Source organism: Rhinatrema bivittatum, chromosome 5, assembly GCF_901001135.1.
Source record: "Rhinatrema bivittatum chromosome 5, aRhiBiv1.1, whole genome shotgun sequence".
In the NCBI taxonomy this organism is placed as follows: domain Eukaryota; kingdom Metazoa; phylum Chordata; class Amphibia; order Gymnophiona; family Rhinatrematidae; genus Rhinatrema; species Rhinatrema bivittatum.
Window position 1 is genome coordinate 341,336,835 of NC_042619.1, and position 23,636 is coordinate 341,360,470.

The 23,636-nt window shown below is 44.0% G+C and overlaps 1 protein-coding gene across 1 annotated transcript in view; it reads right to left on the reverse strand.

Annotated features, from left to right (window-relative positions):
- Positions 1 to 23,636, reverse strand: part of LOC115092958 (E3 ubiquitin-protein ligase HERC2-like) — a 2,733,734-nt gene that overhangs the window by 2,173,192 nt on the left and 536,906 nt on the right. The window contains 2 exon segments of the mRNA XM_029604466.1: positions 6,000 to 6,185; positions 6,566 to 6,721. Coding sequence (XP_029460326.1) covers positions 6,000 to 6,185; positions 6,566 to 6,721 — 342 coding nt within the window.

Below are 23,636 nucleotides of genomic sequence, written 5' to 3' on the forward strand. Positions count from 1 at the left end.
CCTTTTTCTTACTGGTTATTCTTCTATCTATTCAGCCCAGCATTCTTTTGGCTTTAGCTATTGCCTTGTCAAATTGATTTGCTATCCTCAGATTGCCTGTCACTATCACCCCAAAATCCCTCTCTTGATCCATACACAGTCTTTCACCCCCTATCTTGTACAGCACTTTTGGATTACTGCATCACAGAAGCATAACTCTAGACATCTTGGCAATGAATTCTAGCTGCCAACACTTCAGCCACTCTTCAAGCTTTAACTCATTTTAATTCACTCTACGCCTTCAACATGTCCACTCTGTTACAGATCTTACTATCATCCACAAACAGACAAAAGGAAAATTAGTTCTTACCTGTTAATTTTTGTTCCTGTAGTACCACGGATCAGTCCAGACAGTGGGTTGGGCCTCCTTTCCAGCAGGTGGAGACAGACTAAAACTTGAAGGATGCCCTATATCAGACAGAGCCTATCCTCTACCCCTTCAGTATAATGTATGTCAAAGCATAAAACAACAAACCCAAGAATAGGATCAAGCAAGTAACTGTAAAGCTCAACGAAGCAAATATAGAATAATGTAGAAAACATGGTATACCTATACGCTCTTGCATCAACTTGGTATAAGAAAACAACCAAGGCTTCTGGTGTAATTGCTCAGTAATCTTGCACAAAGAAATATATGGAAATCTGCAGACCTGCAAGAAAACAAGCTTCGAGAGGACAGAAGACAGACAGGAAAGGGCGTCTGGACTGATCCGTGGTACTACAGGAACGAAAATTAACAGGTAAGAACTAATTTTCCTTTCCTGTACGTACCCGGATCAGTCCAGACCTCTGCGCCGTGCTCTCTCCAGCGGCTGAAGAACCGATTGGACTTGGCATTGCGCAGAGTCGCCATGAGGTCGAGGTGAGAAGGACCCCACCTGTCCGCGTCCGAGAGCTCCCACTCTCCCGGATCAAGCGACTGCCGGCTGAGGAAGTCGGCTTGAGCATTGTCTTTTCCGGCGATGTGAGAAGCCGCAAGGCACTGTAGGTGATGCTCTGCCCAAGCGAGGAGACGACTGGCTTCTAAGGCTACCAGGGGACTGCGAGTGCCCCCTTGGCGATTGATGAAGGCCACTGTGGTGTTGTCGGACAGGACTCGTACCGCCTTGCCGCGGATCAGGGGAAGGAACTCCTGAAGCACCAGGCGGACTGCCAAAGTTTCCAGTCGATTGATGTGCCAGCGCGACTGAGTCTGCGACCATGTTCCCTGGGTGGACTGAGAAAGGCAGACCGAACCCCAGCCCAACAGGCTGGCGTCCGTGGTCACTATCGTCCACTGTGGAGCTTGAAGAGGCATCCCTTGCAGAAGATGAGGAAGAGACAGCCACCACTGTAATTCGTCGGCAGTAGAATCCAAGAACGGAAGGACTACGTGGAACTGCTCCGACACTGGCTGCCAACGGGCAGCAAAGCTTTCTGTAACGGACGCATATGAGCAAAAGCCCAGGGGACAAGGTCGATGGTAGAAGCCATGGATCCCAGGACTTGGAGATAATCCCAGGCTGTCGGGGAGGGTAGGGCAATCAAAGTCTGTACCTGATCAATCAGCTTGAGGGCTCGTGCCTGAGGTAAGAAAACCTTGCCCACTCGGGTGTCGAAGTGGGCTCCCAGAAATTCCAACTCCTGGGAGGCCTGAAGCTTGCTCTTGGAAAAGTTCACTATCCACCCGAGAGAGGCAAGGAGCTCCAAGACGCGATCCACCGCCCGCCAGCAAGAGGTCTCCAACTTGGCCCTGATGAGCCAATCGTCCAGATAGGGATGGACGAGAATCCCCTCCCGGTGCAAGGCCACCGCTACTACTACCATGACCTTCGTGAAGGTGTGAGGAGCGGTCGCGAGGCCGAAGGGGAGAGCTCGAAACTGGAAGTCCTGGTTGAGAATGTGGAATCAGAGATACTTCTGATAGTCGCGGTGAATGGGAATATGAAAATAAGCTTCTGCGAGATCGAGGGAAGCAAGGAACTCTCCGGGGCGGACCACCGCAATGACCGCCCGCAGGGTTTCCATGCGGAAGTGGAGGATCTTGAGAGCCCGACTGACCCTCTTCAGGTCCAATATTGGGCGGAAGGACCCGTCCTTTTTGGGCACGGTGAAGTAAATAGAATACTGGCCGGCGCCAATTTCCCTTTCCGGGACTGGGACCACCGCTCCCAGATCCAGAAGCTTGGAGAGAGTCTGGACCACTGCGTCCCTCTTGGCCCGGCCGCAAGGCGAGAAAAGAAAGATCTGGAAGTTCCCTGACGAGGTCGAAAGCGTACCGTCTCTGATAATGTCGAGGACCCACTGATCCGACGTGATCTTGACCCATTCCTCGAAGAACAGGGAGAGGCGTCCGTCGAGGTAAGGAACCGAGGAATGGGTCGGCTGAACTTCATTGCGTGGCAGGTTTAGCGGCGGCACACACGGGCTGGCCCTTGCGAAAGGGCCGTCTGCCACGGAAGGACTGCGACCAGGACTACGCACGAGAACACCCCCTCGCAGAACCACCCCGCCCCCGAGAAGCGAAGCGACGCTGGCCCCTGAAGCGAGAGGCCGTGAAGGATCGGGAAAGACTTAGGGCGGTCCTCTGGGAGCTTATGGACCTTGTTGTCAGCCAAGGAGTCCATAAGCTTCTCAAGATCCTCGCCAAAGAGCATCTTACCTTTGAAGGGCAGCGTGCCCAGCCGAGTCTTCGAGGACTGATCAGCCGACCAGTGGCGTAGCCAAAGGAGCCTCCGGGCCGCCACTGCCGAAACCATTGCCTTCGCCTGGACACGGACCAGATCGTAGAGGGTGTCCGATACGTAAGCAGTGACTGCCTCCAGACGATCGGCTTGTTCTGCCTCACCTGGCGGAAACTCCCGGGCGCAGAGTAACTGTTGGACCCACTGGAGGCCCGCTCGCATCATGAGACTGCTACAGCAAGACGCCCGGACCCCAAGGGCCAGAACGTCGAAGATGCGCTTCAGGTGAGCCTCCAGCTTACGATCGTGTGAATCCTTCAAGGCCGTGGAACCTTCCACCGGAATCGTGGTGTGCTTGGCCACTGCAGAAACATAAGAATCCACCGATGGATATCGCAACAGCTCCAAGCCCTCCTCCGGGAGGGGATAGAGCTTATCCATCGCACGCCCCACCTGAAGCGCACCCTCAGGTTAAGGAGCTTTAAGCATGGGGTGGAAGGGAAAGGCCGAGCCCGGAGCCCTCCCAGAACCGGGTTCATATCCTTAGGGAGCAAGGCCATGAGATTATCCACGGAGGGACTCTCCAGACCCAGCTCCTGCAAAACAAAAGGGAGGAGGGGCTCTAATTCCTCCTTATGAAAAAGGCTGAGGGCTCTAGGGTCATCCCCCTCTGGGGGGGGGGGGGCATCCGCTGAGCCGGGCAAGAGCTGGGAGACTGACGTCTCCCACACAAAAACAGTAAAGGCACTAAAAGAAGGCAAAATTTCCTTCATAGATTTTTTTTCCTTTGTTTCTAAAACAAGCGGGAATCAAAGAACTACTTGCCTGAGCCGAAAGAGAAAGAAGAAGAGGCTGACTAGCCTACAGCAGAGAACTGAAGGGGAGATGCTGCACCTGCTGGAGACAGACGAATACTGAAGGAGTAGAGGATAGGCTCTGTCCTGATATAGGGAATCCTTCAAGTTTTAGTCTGTTTCCACCTGCTGGAAAGGAGGCTCAACCCACTGTCTGGACTGATCCAGGTACGTACAGGAACTTTATCTTCTATCTCTTCCACAATGTTGCTCACAAAGATATTGAACAGAACCGGTCCCAAAACTGATCCCTGTGGCACTCCACATAACACTTCTCTCTCTTCAGAATATGTTCCATTTACCATTACCCGCTGTCTCCTGTCAATCAACCAGTTGGTGCTGACTCCTAAGCTTCTCATTTTATTCACGAGCCTCATGTGGGAACATAAAGGTTTTGGTAAAATCCAAGCAAATCACAGTGTTCTTCCTTGATCCAATTCTCTAGACACTCACTCAAAACAAATCAATCAGATTTGTCCGACGGGACCTTACCCTGGTGAATCCATGCTGCCTCAAGTCCAGCAACCCACCAGCTAGTAAATAATTCACTATCCTTTCCTTTAGCAGAGACTCCATTAATTTTCCCACCACAGAGTTGAAGCTAACTGGCCTGTAGTTTCCAGCCTCTTTTCTGCTACCACTTTTGTGTAACGGTTCTGCCAATGCACTTCTACCATCACAAAGCACAACTCCCAAATCCAGGGATCTAGTAAACAGGTGTTTCAGTGGAACAGTCAGCACATGTCTGAGCTCCCTCAGTATGCTGGGATATACCTCATCTGGCCCCATGGCCTTGTCCATGTTCAGTTTTCCTAGCTCTCCCCATACATTCTCTTCTGAAAACAGAGTTTCGTCCATCCCATTCCCATCGGCCCCTGGACCCTCAAGACCTAGGCGCAGCCACTCACCAGAATTAGGCAGGCAACAATGGCGACCTCCCAGGCGGGCGGCCACGTAGGCAGGCCCAGTTAGACCAAGTAAAGATGTACGCCTTACCTTGTCTTCAGCGCTTCCCGGCTGCGACCCGGGCGGTCTCCGGCTGCGGGGGGATAGGGAAATACCTTCACCGCCGCGCTTAAGGAAGTGCACCCGCTGCCTCTAGGCCACGCCCAAACCGCTCGGGGGCCAAGTCCACGCCGGAACCGAGGCTGCCTCTAGGCCGCACCCGAACTCATCTCGCTCGGGGGCCAAGCCGCGCCCGAGCCCTTCTCACTCGGGGGCTGGGTCCCTGCCGCGAACCGGCCACCGGACCAAGGCTCTTACCTCCGAGGGACCACGGAAGTCAGCTCGGGAAACTCAACTGGGTGAGTGACCGCCTGGTATCACCACAGGAGTGCGGGGCTCGTCTTCAGTAGATTTCTTCTATCAATTTAGTCGTTAGAATTTAGAAACACGCTCAGCGAGCGTGAGGTAGTTCCAAACTGCTTTGGAGACGGAAATTACTGAATTGCTTTACTTCCTGTGGGGGTATATGTACCCGTGCTGACTTCAGATCCGTCTCCAACTGCTAGCACGAGCACACTATACCCATTTGTTTTGAGTCCATCTGCTACACGCTAGGAAATGATAGGTTACAAATTTTAACTAATAGATCAGATATTTCATTTTTTAGTTCCTTCAGTACCCTAGGATGCATACCATCCGGTCCAGGTGATTTGCTACTCTTTAGTTTGTCAATATGGCCTACTACATCTTCCAGGTTCAAAGTGATTTCGTTCAGTTCATCTGACTCATCACCGCTGAAAACCATCTCCGGAACTGATATCTCCCCAACATCCTCATTAGTAAACACGGAAGCAAAGAATTCATTTAGTCTTTCTGCAAGGGCCTTATCTTCCCTAAGAGCCCCTTTAACGCCTCTGTCATCTAATGGTCCAACTGACTCCCTCACAGGTTTCTTGCTTTGGATATATTTAAAAAATTTTATTATGAGTTTCTGCCTCTATGGCCAACTTCATTTCAAATTCTCTGCCTGTCTTATCATTGTTTTACACTTAACTTGACAATGCTTATGTTTTATCCTATTTTCTTCAGATGGATCCTTCTTCCAATTTTTGAATGATGTTTTTTTTTGCTAAAATAGCCTCTTTCACCTCACCTTTTAACCAAGATGGTAATCGTTTTGCCTTCCTTCCACCTTTCTTAATGCGTGGAATACATATGGACTGGGCCTCTAGGATTGTATTTTTAAACAATGTCCAAGCCTGTTGAACATTTTTAACCTTTGCAGCATGTAATGTCCTAATCATAAATACTTTTATTCTATGAAAATCTTAAATTGTACAAATGGCCAAGGTACGCATCTCATAAAAGTATTTTTTCTTCAAAGTTACTAAGCTATCTGGAGTGGCTTAGAGGACATTTGGCTTTGTTACATGCAAGTTTACTTGCATAGATCTTGCATACTTCCAAATTTTCCAGATTAAGTACAAAGAGTACATACCTATTATCCCAGGCCATGCTAAGTCTTCATTGTCATCCCTTTCTTTTCCTGGAGCTAGATGATTGAACCGATCTAGATGTTCCAGAAGTCCACCCAGCAGAGGAATAGCTCCAGTATCCTGCATTAACCCCGCATTTTTACTGAGAAGTAGAACAATAGAAACCACCAACTCTGGAAGGAGAACACCTATAAACCATAAACAGAATAAAGAAGAAATTAATGTCTCAACTACAATAAAGTCTAATCTACTTAATAATGAAAACTAATTCTAAATCATGGATCATGCCAAAATAATACTTCAGGTGGAAGCAAAAAAGCCCCAGAGTTTTCTGGAATCCCGTAAAGAATTTCACATACAATCTTTGTTTTACTATTGTACGATTTCTTTATTTTCACCGTGAATACCAAGGCACATTGTCTGTCTCAACTCTCTATTCCTCATCTCCATCCCCCAGAGGCATTAAGGGACAAGCGATAGGGTATGCAAAACTAGAAAAGGTATTTGAAGTTAGATAATACCAGGCTTTGAAAAACACATTGATCTTGTATCCAAAAAATAAAATTACCAGTTAAATCTCCCTCCACAACATGAGACACTTCTGCAAAATGCCTGTCGCTTGTACAAGCAATGCTCGTTGCCACAGGTAGTATATCACCAATGTGTGTACACAAAAGGACTGTGTATTTCTTCAGCAAGGATCCAACTCCTAAAAGCTTGGGACCTACAAAGACAAGAAGAGAAGTTTTCAACTAGAACATTTTTTTGTTAGCTTTCTGAGATTCGCACCATTGCTAACTATGGGGGTAATTTTCAAAGATTTACATGCTTAAAACTGGGCTTTATATATGCAAAGGCATTTTGTGTGTATAAATGGGCTTTTGAAAATTCCTACAATATATGCTATCGGTCAATAAGTTTTACACGTGTAAGTGCTGTTTACACACATAAATGGCTTTAGAAAATTACTACAACAGTATGTTACATTTACATACATAACTCCTTTGAAAATTACCTCTCTCTCTATACCTGCAATAATGAATTAACAGTAGCAACTGCAAACCTGTTAAATGAATGTTATTTCTTAAGGTGGTGAATGAACCCAAGAACTGTTCTAGAGCTGGATTTCGCAGATTCTCCATTCCTTGATTCTAGTCTTCAGTTTTGCCATAGTATTGTGATTGTATGAAACATATGAAAAGTATACAGTGCTGTATGGAGACACATAAGGCCTGATTTTAAAAAACATTAACAGACTTAAAATTGGGTTTTACATGTATAAATGCACTTTGCCCATGTAAGTAGGCTTTTGAAAATTGATACAATATATGCCATTGAATTGTCCATAGGATTTACCCACATGGGTAAATGGCTGTTGAAAATTGTTAGAATAGTAGCTACATGTGTAAATCCTTTGAAAATTACCCCCATGATGTATAGTTCTTACTCAAAAGCTGGTCAAGACAGACAGGATATACATTAGAATTGTTTGAAAAATGTGTGGATTCTGTATTAGATTGGGCTACATTTCACACACAAAAAATGAATAAAGATACAATTCAAGGAGCACTGGGTGAATTGGGATCCATGGCCTGCAAATGTTTCTCCTTTTGTTTTGTCCAACACACAGTATTCTCTCTTCTCTTGAAAATAAAGGGGCGGATATTCAAATAAAAAGCTGAGCTCTTAAATTTAGGCCTCTAAATTAGGTACTGAAATTAGCCACCTATTTTCAAGCTAAACTTAGGTCCTAAGTTTTCAGCTGAAAATTCACATAAATTTAGAGACCTAAATGTTAGGGGCCTAAATTTAGACTTCTAGTTCTAAAAATCAGTGCTAAGCTCCTAACTTTGTTTCCCTGCAGCCACTCACTTTTTAGGCTCCTAAATTTAGGCCCCTAATGAAACTAGAAAACTAAATTTAGATACTCAACCCTACTAAATTTTCAAAAGGACTAATTAAAGACCCTAACTCCAAAGGTTAGGAGCCAAAATTCTTTGAAAATTGGCCCCAAGAAGTTTAGAGGTTATTTTAGGCTCAATATTATCTTTAGAAAATCAGATTGGAGCAGTTGTTAAATCACCCTAACAAAGATGATGATACTGCGGATTTCAAAATGGTGCTTACCCACCTTTACTATTTCAACTCAGTTTATGTAGGTCTACCGCAGAAGGTTGTGAAAAAGTTACAAATTGTACAGAACTCCACTGCACAATGAAAGACGACAATGAAAGAGTCTCACCTCTATTATTAAGTGTTGTATACTGGTTACCTATGGCATTCTCTATTCAATTTCAAATATCATCTTACCTTTAGAGCACTAAAGGATTTAGGTCCTCTCTATTTGGCTAATAAGATCAGTTAGTATATTCCAATTATATATCTCCATTCCAGTTAAGGAAAGCAGTTAGTGGTTCTAGCACCTAAGGATGACCATAGATCTAGAACAAAATCTAGAGACTTTTCACGTATGCCACCTTACTTTTGGAATCTGTTGCCAATGGAACTTACAGAAATGGAGGCGTTTACGCCATTTTATAAGGCTTTTAAAATCTGGCTCTGCAATCAGATGACTATACTGGATGGGTATATGGGCTGAAATCTCTGATCAGAAGAGTGGAAGGTATAATATGAATATAAGGATGGAAAAGTTCAAGACTAGTTGCAAAGGGATAATGATTTTGTTTAATTCTATTTTATTATATTGTAGGAAACAAAAGGTAGGAATAAATGGTCAGGTTTTTCATTAGTGAAGTTCCACAGTGATTGGTACTGAGACCTGTGCTATTTAACACATTCATAAATGATCTGGAAAAGGAAGAACAAGTGAGGTGATCAAATCTTCATATGACAAAAATATGCAAAGATATTAAAACAGCAGTGGATTGTGAAGGACTGCAGAAGGACTTTGTGAAACCAGGAGAATGGGCATCTGAATGGCAGATGAAATTTAACATTAAAAAAGGGCAAAAGTGAAGCACATAGGCAAATGTTTATTTTTATTTGTATTTATTTATTTTGAATTTTTCTATACCGGCGTTCCTGTAGCAAATACATATCACATCGGTTTACATTAAAACAAGTTATATACGTTGCATGAGAGTATTACATGGAACAGGGGAAAAGTAACTGGGGTCCATGAAGATAAATAACTGGGGTAAATATAAACTACTAATATAACATTCAGGTGTAACGCCAACCATAATGATAGTTCAAGAAGTTAACAGTAGATTCAGAGAATGAAGTAACAAATAAATTATAAATTATAAATAGACTCTGGAGTGTACATTAAAACTGTTGTCCTTAAAACGTACAATAAACGTCAGTGTTCGTCATTAAGCGTCATTAAACAGGTATTAATCGGCTTTAAGCGTCTTTAATGATCGTCAGTATGGGGATAAGCTAGGCTGAATAGCCATGTTTTGAGCTTTTTTTTGAAAGTCAGTGGGCACGGTTCTTGACGAAGGTCCGGGGGGAGAGCATTCCATTGGGGGGGACCGGCTGTCGATAGAGAACGTTTCCTTAGAGAGGTCTTGGCTGGGGGGGGGGGGTGTATGGGGAATGGAGAGTATAGAGTGCCTTTGTAGACGCTTCTCACAGGTCTGGAGGAGGACTGGGACCGTAAAGGGATCTTGAGATCAAGAGGAGAGAGATTGTGAAGGGCTTTATGGATTGTCATTAGGACTTTGTAGAGAATTCTGAATTTGATAGGTAGTCAATGGAGGTTCCGAAGGATAGGGGTAATGTGTTCTCTTATGTTGGTGTTGGTCAGGATCCTAGCAGCTGAGTTCTGTACCATCTGCAGGGGTCTGATGTGGTTGGCTGGGAGTCCGAGGAGGAGGGAGTTGCAATAGTCCATTTTTGAAAAAATGATGGATTGCAGTACCGTGTGGTAGTCCTGAAAGTGGAGGAGGGGTCTCAATTTTTTTAGGACTTGTTTAAAGAAACAATCCTTAGTGGTATTGTTAATGAATTTTTTAAGGTTTAAGTGGTTGTCCAGGATGACACCCAGGTCTCTCACTTGTTGGGAGAGACTTAATTTGGATGAAGGTGGGATGTTGGTTGATCCGTAGCTGTCGTCTTGGGAGACTATGAGGATCTCCGTCTTGTTGGTGTTTAGAACTAAATTAAGGCTGGTGAGGAGGTGGTTGATTGAAGGCAGCTGTTCCAGAAGCTGAGGGTTTTGGTGAGGGACTCCGTGATCGGGATGAGTATTTGAACGTCATCGGCGTAGATATAGTGAGTTAGCTTTAGGTTTGCGAGTAAGTTACAGAGCGGGAGGAGGTAAATGTTGAAAAGGGTTGGGGAGAGATGATCCTTGGGGGACACCCAGAGTGGAGCTGACCGGGTGGGATTCTTTGTTTTTAATTCTGACCTTGAAAAACCTGTTGCTTAGGAAAGATTTAAACCAGCTGAGGGCCACTCCGGTGATGCCTATATGTCTGCTAGCGGTCAAGGAGTATTGAGTGGTTAACTGTGTCAAAGGCTGCCGATAGATCTAAAAGGGCGAGAAGAAACGATTGTCTATTTTCTAGGCCCAGGAGGATGGTGTCAGATTAATAGGGATTCGGTGCTCAAAGATTTGCGGAAACCGAACTGAGAGGGGGCAAGGATCTTGTGTTCCTCAAGGTATTCTGTGAGTTGCTTGTTGATGATTTTTTCCAAGAGTTTAGCAATAAATGGTAAATTGGCTATAGGGCGGAAGTTTGCAGGATCAGCTACCGATAGATTTGTTTTTTTTAAAAGGGGTTTGAACGTGGCGAGCTTTAGAGAGTCTGGTACTAGCCCTTGTGATAAGGAGCAGTTTCTGATTTCGGCGATGGGTTTAGCGATGGTTTTAGGGATGGAAATGAGTAGATTTGACGGGATCTGGTCTGATGGGTGAGAGGATGGTTTGAGCTTCTTGAAGATGTTTTCTATCTCCAGAGATGATGTGGGCTCAAAAATTTCGAATCTTGAATCACAGAGGATTGACGAGGTGGGAAGTGGAGAGAGCTGGCGATTGGTTGAGATCAGAGGGGTGATCAGATTGGTGATTTTTTTCTTGAAGTAGGTAGCAAGTTCTGCGGCTTTGCTTAGTGCTTGGTCATCAGGTATAGTAGGAGGAGACGTTTTGGTGAGAGCAGAGACGTATGAGAATAGGGCTTTGGAGTCAAAGATGAAGTGATGTATTTTTCGGGCGAAGAAATCTCTTTTTGTTCTGAGGATAGTGTTCCTGTAACAATGCATGAGTGCTTTGTATGCGGTCAGCGTCGTAGTGGAGGGGTTTTTTCGCCATATGTGTTCTTTGTTTCTTAGTTCCTGCTTGAGGGTCTTCAATTCTGGTATGAACCAGGGTTTCCTGTTATCAGGGTTCCGGTGTATTATTTTCGTGGTTATGGGGCAGGTTTGTTTTTCTACTTTGTTAGTAATGTTGAACCAAGAGGTAGTGGCTGCAGTTGCGTCTGAGAGATCGAGCTGGGTCAGTTCTTTGGAGAGGTGGGAACTGAGTTTGTCCATGGTTTCCTGATTTGAACTGTTGTTTTTGTGGGGGAGTGGGATGGGAGATCGGTGGTTTCAAGAGTGGTAGCGATCATCCAGTGGTCAGACCAAGGAACCGGTGTGCATTTAGGTTTGGCAGTGATATTGAGGCCTTCGTTTAAGAACATCCTTTGTTTATTCAAAAGTGAAGCACATAGGTAAAAATAATCCCAATTACAGGTACAAATGCTGGGTTCTGTTTGAAATATTCAGCTCAGTGTGCAGCCAAAAAAAAAAAACAAATAGAATTTGAGTGATCCAAAAACGAATGGAGAATAAAAAGGAAAATATATTGCCTTTGTATCATGTCATGGTGCAGTTCTGGACACCCCATCTCAAAAATGATATATAACAACTACTGTAACAAAGAAGCAGAAGAGAGTGACAAAAATATTAAAGGTGATGGAATGGCTACCCTAAGAAAAGCTATGCCGGTTAGGTCTCTTCAACTTGGAAGAGAAACAGCTGAGAGGGAACATGACAGAAATTTAGTAAATTATGAGTGGGGTGAAATGGATAAACAAAGGATGGTTATTTACCTTTGCAAATAACTAACACAAGGAGGAATCCATGAAACTAACCAGAAAATTTAAGATTAATAGTAGAAAATACTTTTATTCAGTGCACATCAAACTGAGTAATCTGTTGCCAGAGAACATGGTCAAAACAAATAGCATAGCGGGGATTAAAAGAGCATTGGACAAGTTACTGGAGGAAAAGTCCATAACTAAAAAATTAGCTATTGCTATTCTATGGAGCGAGTAACAGAAAATGGGCCAGCTTCGTGAGATCTGCTGGGTGATTGCTACCTGGCCTGACCACTGTCACAGATAGTATGCTCTGACTCAGTATAGGATAGTTGAAGGGATTAATTAAAGAGACCTTAAGAACTGCTTGGCCAAAACTATTTGATGGGAAGAATTTTGTAGGCAGCAATGAGGGATGCAATATTTATTTATTTATTTATTTATTTATTTTATATACCGACATTCGATCGAGATATCACATCGGTTTCCAGATAACTAAAAGAATAGGGTGGTAACAGCCCTATTTTACATTATAACATGGTAATAAATATAACAAAAAAATAACAGAAATAACAGAAATACATGGAACATTAGATTATAGTATATAACATATTTATTTATTTATTTATTTAGAACTTTTCTATACTGACTTTCCAATAACAGAATTACTGATCAATTTGGTTTACATTTTGAACAATAACAGTGACAAGCAAATGTCTTACATAGAACAGGAAGAATAACTTGGAAATGAATATATGGGGTTAAACAAAGAAATACAATATACATAGCCTAATATAGGCAGAGGCAGATAACTTCTGTGTGGGGTTGTGTATAGCTTTTAAGACTGTCAGGAGGTTGGAAATTGCATTTTGTACTTTTGGGCTGCCAAGGAGTTAAAGTTGAAGAATTCTTTGGGGAATTCTTTGTGATGTTCTATGGAATTCTTTGTGTTGTTCTATGGGTATTGAATAGGGGTTCAAAGAGTTTTTAGAATTGAACTTGTCTAGTTCTTGTATAGATCTCTTATAGGTTGTTGACAACAACTGATGTTCTTATATAGATTCTCTTATGGTTTGATTGAAAATGATTTAAAGGGGGACCTTGGCAGAGAAGCTTGTGCTGTCTGATGTTATGGAAAAGCTTGGTGGAAGAGCCAAGTTTTAAGTCTTTTTTTGAAAATAATGGGGCATTGCACTGATTTGAGTTCCGGCGGGAGCGTATTCCAGAGTTTAGGACCAGCTGTGGAGAATGCTCTTTTGCTTAAAGCTGATTTCATTGGTGGTATCTGGAGATTGTTTCGGTAGGCATGTCTCACTGGTCTAGTAGAGGTGTGGAGTTGGAGAGGGGTTTTGAGCATGAGTGGGGCTAGGTTGTGTAGTGCTTTGTGTATATATGTATATGTATGTATATATGTATATATATATATATATATATATATATACATATGTATATATATGTATATACATATGTATATAAATGACTTGTTGATGAGGATAATTTAGGATTAAGGATGGCAGGGAGGGTTGAAAGGAGGGAGGAGGGGGGGAGGAGAGGGATAGGTGGGAGGATGGTAGAGATAGGGAGGGAAGAGGGAGGGGAGAGATGCTTGTGTAGTGGGTTTGGTGTGTTGCATTCGGGCAGGTTAAGTGTCAGGTGGGAAAGCTTTTAAAAACAGCCATGTTTTGAGGTGTTTTTTGAAGACTTGCAATGAGGGTTCATTTCTGAGACAGGTGGGGAGGGAGTTCCATAAGGTGGGGCCCGCTATTGTTATGGCTCGTTTGCGGGTGACGTTAAGGTGTGCAGATTTGAGATTGGGGATGGCTAGGAGGCCAGTGTTGGTGGATCTGAGGGTTCTTTGTGTGGGGAAAGGATGCATTGCATTGTTTAGCCAGTTCATTTTGTTGTTGTTTATTTTTTTGTGCATGAGGGTGAGGGTTTTATACTGGATTCTTTGTGTAATGGGTAGCCAGTGGAGTTCTTTGAGAATGGGTGTGATGTGGGAGGATTTTTTGTTGTTAGAGATGATTCTGGCGGCAGCGTTCTGTAGAACTTGGAGGGGTTTGATGTGGATTTCTGGTAGGCCGAGGAGGAGGGAGTTGCAGTAGTCGAGTTATGAGAAGATAATTGATTGAAGGACTGTTCGGAAATCGTGCGCTTAGAGAAGGGGTTTGAGTTTTTTTAGTGTCTGGAGTTTGAAGAATCCATCCTTGATTGTATTGGAGATGTGTCGTTTAAAGTTGAGTTGGCTGTCTATTGTTACGCCTAGGTTTCTTGTGGACGGTGTGAGTGAGATTTGTGAGATTTGTGGCACTCCCGGGTTGATTGAGCTTCCTGGATGGTCAGAGGGGGTGCACTTGAGTGGATAAGAGGGACGGTCATCGTGGATGTGAATGATTTCTGTTTTGGCTTGGTTGAGGCATAGTGATAATTGAGATAGCAATTGGGATAAATTTGAGCTGAGTTTGTTCCATTTTTCCATGGTGAGTTGAATGGACTTGTTTATAGGGAGTAGTATTTGTATGTCGTCTGCATAGACGAAGTAGGTGAGGTTTGCCTCTGAAAGGTATTTGCATAGTGGGAGGAGGTAAATGTTAAAGAGGGTTGAGGATAGGGAAGAACCTTGTGGGACCCCATGTGTGAGGGGCACTTGAGAGGATTCAGATGAGTTCGTCTTGACAATGTAAGATCTGTTTGAGAGGTAGGATTTGAACCATTTGATTGTGGTGTCTTGGAGACCAATTTCTTTAAGTCTGGTGAGGAGTGTTCTGTGATTGATGGTGTCAAAGGTGGCTGATATATCAAGAAGTATCAGGAGGAACGATTTGCCTTTGTCGCGGCCTCTGAGGATGGTATCAGTGAGAGAGAGGAGGAGGGTTTCAGTGCTGAAGAATTTTCTGAAACCATGCTGTGCAGGCTGTAGAATATTATAGGTTTCAAGGTGGTCTGTAAGTTGATTGTTGACTGTTTTTTCGATGATTTTTGCTAGGAATGGGAGGTTAGAGACTGGTCTGTAGTTTACTGGGTCTGATTTGTCGAGTTGAGGTTTTTTGATGATTGGTTTGATGATGGCGTTTTTGAGTTTTTCTGGGAAGATTCCTTGTTCTAGGGATAAGTTGATGATGTAGGTTATAGGTTTGACAATAATCTCTTTGATGAGTTTTAGGGTTTTGATGGGGATGGGGTCTAAAGGGTGGGATGCAGGGTTGGTTTTTTTGATGATAGGTTCAATTTCTGTGGAGGCAACGGGTGCGAATTGTGACCATGTGTGGATGGGAGGCGGGATGTCAATTGGGTCGTTGTGGGTTTGGGGAATCTTGGCAATGATGTTGTTAACTTTGTCCTTGAAGAATTGTGCTAATATTTCACTGGAGATGTTGCTGGAGTTTGGCGTATTGTCGTTTTGGATGGGGTTGGTTAGGTCTTTGACATAGGCGAAGAGGGTCCTCGGGTTAAATTGGTAGTCATGAATTCTTGATGTGTAGAAATTGCGCTTTGCTGTGTTGAGGTCTGCTGTATAGTTGTGTAGTAGTGTTCTGTATTTGTCTTTCAGGTTTGAGGTGGGGTTTCGTCTCCACTGTTTTTCAGTTTGTCTCAGTGTTCGCTTTGAGGTTTTCAGTTCTGGGGTGTACCAAGGAGCTCTTTGCTTTGTAGATTGTTTGATTTCCTTTCTTATCGTGGGACATAATGTATGTCCCACGATAAGACATACACGATAATATGTATGAAAGACCAGGAGGCAACTTTAAATACATCTTCTATGGATGCAGAACAAAAACATGTTATTAAAGAAGCTGCTGTAGCCCTGGCATGATGGGCTTTTACCTTAGATTGTAAATATTGTTCAGACTGATTATAACAATAAGAAATGCAATCAGAAATCCAAGTTGAAAAACCCTGTTTGACTGAGTTGAAGGATACAGCTGAGAAGACTTCTCTCTAAATAAAATAAAAGAGCTTTTCTATAGTCAATGATATTAGGAGCTTGTTCGCTGTTGTAGCTTGCACTCTCAAAAAAAAAAATGTTGCCAACAAAATACACTGATTTAAATGAAACTGAGAGAACACCATTAGTAGCAACTTATAACTTTTCAAAACAACTATTTCTGAAATTTTGAGTTTACAGAAAGTAGGTTACTAAGGTTTGCAATTTGCTAACTGTGATAGAATACATGATAGAAAGCCTCAGACTGCCTTAAAGGATCAGCTCCAGCTATCTGGCCTGGTCCAGACAGGATGAGGATCCTTGGGTGGGGGCATTTCCCTGAGGTAAGGGATAAAAAGATGAGGCCCTAAGAGAGAGGAGAAGGCCCCAGGAAGAAGAAGAAAGCTGTAATTAAGTGCTGTGCCTGTTTTGGAAGTTTTCTTTTGCTTGTCAGTCTGCTGAGGTAAGCAGCCATTTTCTTCTGTTCTGTTATATAATTCTGTAAATAGACTGATGAAAAGCAGACCAGAGTCCAGCCTGGTCCGTCCACCGGCCTACCCCAGTCCTAGATTCAAATGATTCATTTGATGATTCAGAACTGCATTTGATTAGTCAGAACTGCATTAGATCCCAGGGTTATATAATTCTGTAAATAGACTGATGAAAAGCAGACCAGAGTCCAGCCTGGTCCGTCCACCGGCCTACCCCAGTCCTAGATTCAAATGATTCATTTGATGATTCAGAACTGCATTTGATTAGTCAGAACTGCATTAGATCCCAGGGTTTAGGACGTTTAATTGGAGATTTAAGACCAGTTAGGCCTTTCATGAATCAATCTACAGTGAATACAATCATGAATCCAATCTACTGATGGGAAGCAGGAAATCTTCCTGAATTTTGGAGGTATGCTGCTAAAGTGATAAGATGAACTCTGACAGAGCTAGTTTTCAATCCTGAATTCAACAGGTCTAATAGATACTGAAGTAAAACAATGGGCCAAGACACTTAAAGGTGTCTTATTGAAGGCATGAGGACCAGAAGTTGTAAGATTATCTTGTAGAACATTTTCTGAAACTTAGAACTATGCTTATATCAGAAGGTAAAAGCAGAGAAAACACTAGTCGACTTTCAATGTCCATTCCGTCAGAGCTAAGGATTGAAGGTTGGGATCTAAAAGATTCTTCTTCCACTGCGTGTTCACAGATGGAAAATACACAATTTTACAGGATACTGAACAGCTAGACATTGTAGCCATGGACACCAAATTTGACAAGGCCAATAAGGAGCTATTAGAATAATTTGTCCCCATTTCTTCGCTTTTTTAATTGTCTTGGTTATGAGTCTCGCACAATCTGAGCCAGTCATCTAGCTAGGGAAAGACAAACACATTGTTTAGGCCTAGATGAGCACCAACTTTGAGGCATTTTGTGAAAATTCTGGGCATTGCTGAGATTGCAAAGGGGAGAAATGAAAACCGATAATGATCAATTTTTAAGGTGAGCTGACTAAACTTGCTGTGGGACTTGTGAATCAGAATGTGCATGCAAGCATCTTTGAATCCCAAGGTGGATCTAATTGATCTTTAACTGAGGGAAGATAGAACCTAGAAGATAGAACCTAAAATGTTTAATTCTGAATTTTTCTCACTTTAGAAATGTGTTGAGAATTCAGAGGTCCGAGCCAGAGCATCTCCTTCATGTCTAGCCTCAGGAATCCGATAGGGTCATTGTTGTACAACAACTAAAGGAGGCGTAATGATGTCATGCTACATCAGATGTGTACGACCTAATAGGTTTAAAAAGATCTCCTTGTTTTGATTCACCAGCTGCTTTAAGTCAGCTGTCTGTACAGTGGACAGCTGCTCTATGAAAGTAATCTGGGTTGGGTCCACTGCAGGTCTGACCTCTGGACCAAACTCTTCTGTCACTCTTCATATACCTGTAGAACCCCCTTCATCAGAAGGTTTACATGGTAGATAGTTTTCTTTCATTTATCAGGCTGGGCTACTTTGTATACCACGGGCTCTGTTTTCTCCAAAACTTCACAGAGCCCTTGCAAACAGGCTAATAGCTTGCTTTCTGAAGAGGGGAGGAGGACAAGGAAGACGTCCCCTGGCTGCAATAATGTTTGGACCTTGGGATGATTATAAACTCGATCTTGGGTAGCCTGAGCTCTTCTCTAGGCATAGGCAGGCCGCCTCTCCAGCTTTTTGAAAGCTATCCTGCACTTGGAGAACGTAGTCCATGACGTTCTGCCCAAGGTTTCTTTCATCTTCCCAAGTTTCCCAAGCTATGTCCAAAAGTCCTTTTGGCCTCCTCTCATACAGTAGTCCAAAAAGGGAAATCTCCCTCGAGCTCTGGGGTACTTTGCAGATTGTGAACAGCATATAGGGTATCAAGGAGTCCCAGTTCTTGCCATCTTCACCCACAAATTTCCTCAAACTCTGCTTGAGCGTCTGGGTGAAGCAATCAACAAGGCCACTGGTCTGTGGGTGATATACCGAGGTACATAGAGTGTACCTTAAACAAAGTACAGAGTTATTTCATTTCCTTGGACAAAAAATGGGGTCCCCAATCCAAAAGGATCTCCTTAGGCAGCGCAAGTCATGAAAAAACTTCCATTAGGGCGGTCGCCACCATCAGGTTCTTCATATTCCATAGCAGTACTGCCTCTGGATATTTTGTGGCATAATCCAGAAAGATGAAGATGTACTTATTTCCTCAAGTAGATCTCTCTAATGGCGCCACAAGGTCCTTGCCCAACCTTTCAAAAGGAGTCAAGATCATTGGCATGGTCTGAGAGGTGCCGCCCATACCCCGGCAGACCTTGTGAGTTAGCAGGTAGGGCAGGACCTGCAATACAACTGGACCTGTTTATGTAAGCTGGGCCAATAGAACTGTGCCAATATTTTCTCTCAGGTGTATTCCTCCTCCAGGTGATTCCCTCCCCCCCCCCCCCCCCACAGAAGGTGACTGTGCACTAGTTGCATGACCTTTTGGGGATATGGTTTGGGAACCAGGAGTTGTTCTATCAATTCCACGGTTCCCTTTGTGATTCAGTAAATTAGGTACTCTTTCATTACAAAATAATGACGACTTGGGTCTTTAAATTGCTCTTCAAGAACTCACTTTCCATACATCCTCTGTATATGCTCCAAGGCCTATTTAAAAAACTCATCTTCACCTTGGACCTGGCTGAGGCTCCCCAAGTTACTCCCACTCAAAAGGGAGTGGGTTGGTGCTCTTCCCCTGACTCCGACCCTTCCTCCCCCGTTGCCTATAAATTCACAGCATAACTATATTTGTCCTGTCGGCATTGTCTCTAGGACATAGGAAACTTAAAAATTGTATGAAACAGGTCTGGGTCTTCTAAGGGAAAGAGTTCTGAAAACTCCAATTCTTCATTATTGTGGCTGGTCGAACCTGTTGTGAGCTGATTCCACAGGCAACCAAACAATAACCACGGGATGGGGTAGGCAAGGAAGAACACCCACCTCAATTTTGTCTTGGTTAACTTGGGTCTTAAGTTGTACCTGGCCTTTAGTCTCCGTGGATGCATACTTGGTCATAGTTAATCTGGATCTGCTTTACTAAGTCTCTTTGAATGAGCGTTTTCACACTCCTAGAGTCCACCAAAGCCTGGGTTGGAACACCATCTAGGGCCACCACAATCACAAATGTAGAGACTCCCTGGCTACAGACACTCATAAAATTACAAATGTGTGGGGCCATCAATGTCTATTGGTTCCTCTTTCCTGCATTAACAGTTTCATACAAATTAGCCTCTCTCACCATAGCTAAAACGTGGCTGTCCCGTGGGTTTTTGTGGTTAAAGTGAAAGTCCAACCTGTCGGGCTCCACCTGCTTCCCAGAACTCCTGACCTTAGGACTCCAGCATTCTCTACCCAGGTTGGAAGGTCTCGCTTGAGCCCATGAAAATTCAGGGATGGATTGAGCTTGGTAATAGGCCTCATCCATCTCCAACGCCATCTCTAGCATAAGGTTCCAGTGTCTGTACATCCACTGCCACATAGGGTGTTTTAGACTATCTAGAAACCGTTGCAGCAAAACCATGTTGGCTACCTCCAGCCCAGTTTTCTCTTCTGGGCGCAGTCACTTACAAGGCACATCCTTAAATTGGTGGAAAAGGATCTGTGGATTTTCTTCTGGTTGAAGAACTCCTTGCTGAAACTGCATTCCATAGGCTTCCGGGGTAAGTTGTGCCATCTTCAAGATGGCTGTTTTGACTTCGGCATATGCAGCCCTTCCCTCTGGGTTGAAGGTTTGGAAGGCGGATTGACTACTCCTATCTTCTGGTCATCCTGCCAAGTGAGCTGTCTGATCAAAGTTCTTCAGAAAATATTCGGTGTCTTCTCCTAGGGCCATCTTAAATACAACTGGCAACAAAGGAAGTATTATTGTATTAATTATATATGTTCTTATGTATATTGCTTAGGGTCTTGGTACAAGCAAGTAAAAAATTCTAATAAATACAAATAGTCTGTACAGCCTATGCTACCTGCGATGGCACTATGTTTTCCTGCATAACTTGTTTTCGTAGCACATGCTACTGGTCAATTTGCATTTACAGGGTGTTCTGCAATTGCTGCTGTCCTGTAGCCAGGTCCTGGATCACTTGCTTCATCTTCCTTGCTATCCGAGCTGCCTAAGTGGGTATCTCTCTGGGGAAAGGAGAGGGAAAAACACAAAGCAAAAACCAATCTACTAGCTTGTTCTTTGCTTGAACCCCTACTGTATAGGCTGCTACTTCCTTAGCCTGTTGCTGCTTCAGCTAGGTGAGTGGAACTGGGAAGCCCCAAGAGAAAGAAAAAAAAACTCTGCTGGGTTCATTTTTCTTCTGCTGCTGCTGTGGGCTCCTGCTTTTGCTTCCCACTTAGGCAGGGGATCCCACTGCTAACACTATATGTGGTTACTTGGGCTTGGGAAACAGCCAGGAGGAAAGAGGCAGCAGAATCTGGCTGTTTCTTTTATGTGCAATTTATTTACAGTGCAAAGCAAATCAGAACAAAGAATGCAGCAGAGGCAGCAAAATCTGGCTGTTTCTTTTATGTGCAATTTATTTACAGTGCAAAGCAAATCAGAACAAAGAATGCAGCTCTCCTTTTATTCAGGCAGTATATACATCAAACAGCAGGTTTTAGCATAGGCTGACTTCCTGCTTGCTCCCCAGGGCCTGCCTAACCCTTCCAGTGAGGGGCTCTTCCCTTCACCTAGAATTACTTGTAGGTCTGGATCTTGGACCAGGTGAGACAGCTGTGCCTGGTCCCTCAAGATAGTCTATGGGAGTTTATAGGAAACATTTTCTCTGTATTAAAGGGATATATTTTTAATTTCTTGTGACAAGGTAGACCTCCAAGGCTTAGATTCTCTGAATTGGTCAAAGCAAAGAAGTATGTGGGAGAGGAACTGCCTGACTTTCAATTATATTATTGGGCAGCTAGACTATCCTGCTTCTATGTTTGGGTGGGAACGGATCCACTTCCACCTTGGCATTTATTAAAGGAGGGGTTGCGGTTGGCTGCTACAGCCTAAATGCTTTGTTACAATTGCCATCTACAGCGCTCCTCTCTCGGACTATTTCTCGCAGCAATCCCATTCTTAATCACACAGTAGCAATATGGTGCACAGTAGCCGTGAGACTAGGCAAATCGCATCATGAATTCTGTTATATGATACTGCTTGTAAACAACCCACAGGTATCTTTGGCCACTTGCTCCCCTGATATCTTTGACTGGTGAGCAGGGGGGGTCTGATTTTTGGGCCAGCTTTATGAGAATCAAAATTTAAAGCCATTTCAAGACTTGAGGGTCGAGTTCAGAATCTCTCCTCTTTTGACTTTTTTCTACAATTACAGAGAAATTTAGTCAAAATTCCATGAGCAGGTGAGACAATAGAAGAATTTCAATGCTGTGAGAGGGGAAGGTCATTTTATTACTGAATACTATTTATCCTTGAGGGTTAGGGTATATCAGGCAAAGTCCTGCCTTGCCCTTCTATATGCCTGGAATTCATATCTACAGACAGATCTAGATGCACAAGACTGGAAGATCTAGAAAGCATGTAATAAGATCTCCTTTTGTAGTAAGAGTCAAGTTTTTACTTAAAGCTGCTGCATCGGTTATACTGCATGCCCTTCTTCTTCTCTAAGTTTAGCATAGCAGGCAAGACTGTGGACATCAGGGGAGGTACATACATATGTGGTGGGAGTGCAGGGCAATTGGAGAAATTACTTACCTGATAATTTCGTTTTCCTTAGTGTAGACAGATGGACTCAGGACCAATGGGTATAGTGTGCTCCTGCTAGCAGTTGGAGACTGAGTCAGATTTCAATCTGACGTCACCACCAGTACATATACCCCTGCAGGAAGCTCTGCTCTTCAGTATTCTCTTCGAAAAGCAATTGTGGATATATGGGTGTCTGGATAATTTGATTAACTTGGTTAACTTTGATTAACTTGAATAACTTGATTAATGTGATTAACTTGGAACTGGTTGATGTGGGTTATAGCTGGAGTCCGCCAGTGCACTCAACCGAGAAACGCCAACACCCGGTAATTATGGGTGTCTTGACTACAGTAAAGCGTGGCTTACCCGTACTTGTCTTGCTCTCGGGGATTTTCACCCGAGGTTCCGTGTTTGGCGGCAGCCGTGGGCGGGATACTGAGTCCATCTGTCTACACTAAAGAAAACGAAGTTATCAGGTAAGTAATTTCTCCATTTCCTAGCGTGTAGCAGATGGGACTCAGGACCACTGGGACGTACAAAAGCTAATCCCGAACCGGGAGGGAAGCTGCCCGTGGCCCACTTAGTACTGCCCTTGCGAATACTGTGTCCTCCAGAGCCTGCACATCCAGGCGGTAGAACCTGGAGAAGGTGTGAATGGAGGACCATGTCGCTGCCCAACAGATCTCGGCGGGTGACAGCTTCTTGGTTTCCACCCAGGACACTGCCTGAGCTCTAGTGGAATGGGCCTTGACTTGTAGAGGTGGAGGCTTGCCTGCCTCTATGTAGGCCACCTTGATTACTTCTTTGATCCAGCGGGCTATGGTTGCCTGTGAGGCCGCTTCCCCTTGTTTCTTCCCGCTGTGAAGGACGAATAGGTGGTCTGCCTTTCGTACGGATTCCGACCTTTCTGGGTATCGGACTAGGAGTCTGCCGATGTTAAGATGGCGAAGACGGCGAGATTCTTCCGAGTTCTTATGCTCATCTGGAGATGGCAGCAAGATGGTTTGGTTTAGATGGAAGTGAGAAACCACTTTTGGGAGGAAGGAGGGGACCGTGCTTAGCTGTATGGATCCCTGTGTGAACCTGAGGAACAGTTCTCGGCAGGATAGTGGTTGAAATTCGGAGATGCGACGCGCCAAATATATTGCCACTAGGAATGCCGTCTTCAAGGTTAGGGGTTGTAGAGGCAGACCTCGGATAGGTCTGAAGGAGGCTCCTGCTAGGAAGTCTAGTACTAGATTAAGATTCCAAAGGGGTACCGGCCACTTTAGGGGTGGTCGAATCTGCTTGACCCCTCTCAGGAAGCGGGAGACATCCGGATGAGATGCTAGGCTGGTGCCTTCCACTTTGGCTCTGAAGCAGGCCTTGACGGAGTTGAGAGACAGCCCCTTCTGTAATCTGTCCTGCAGAAATTCCAGGCTCGTG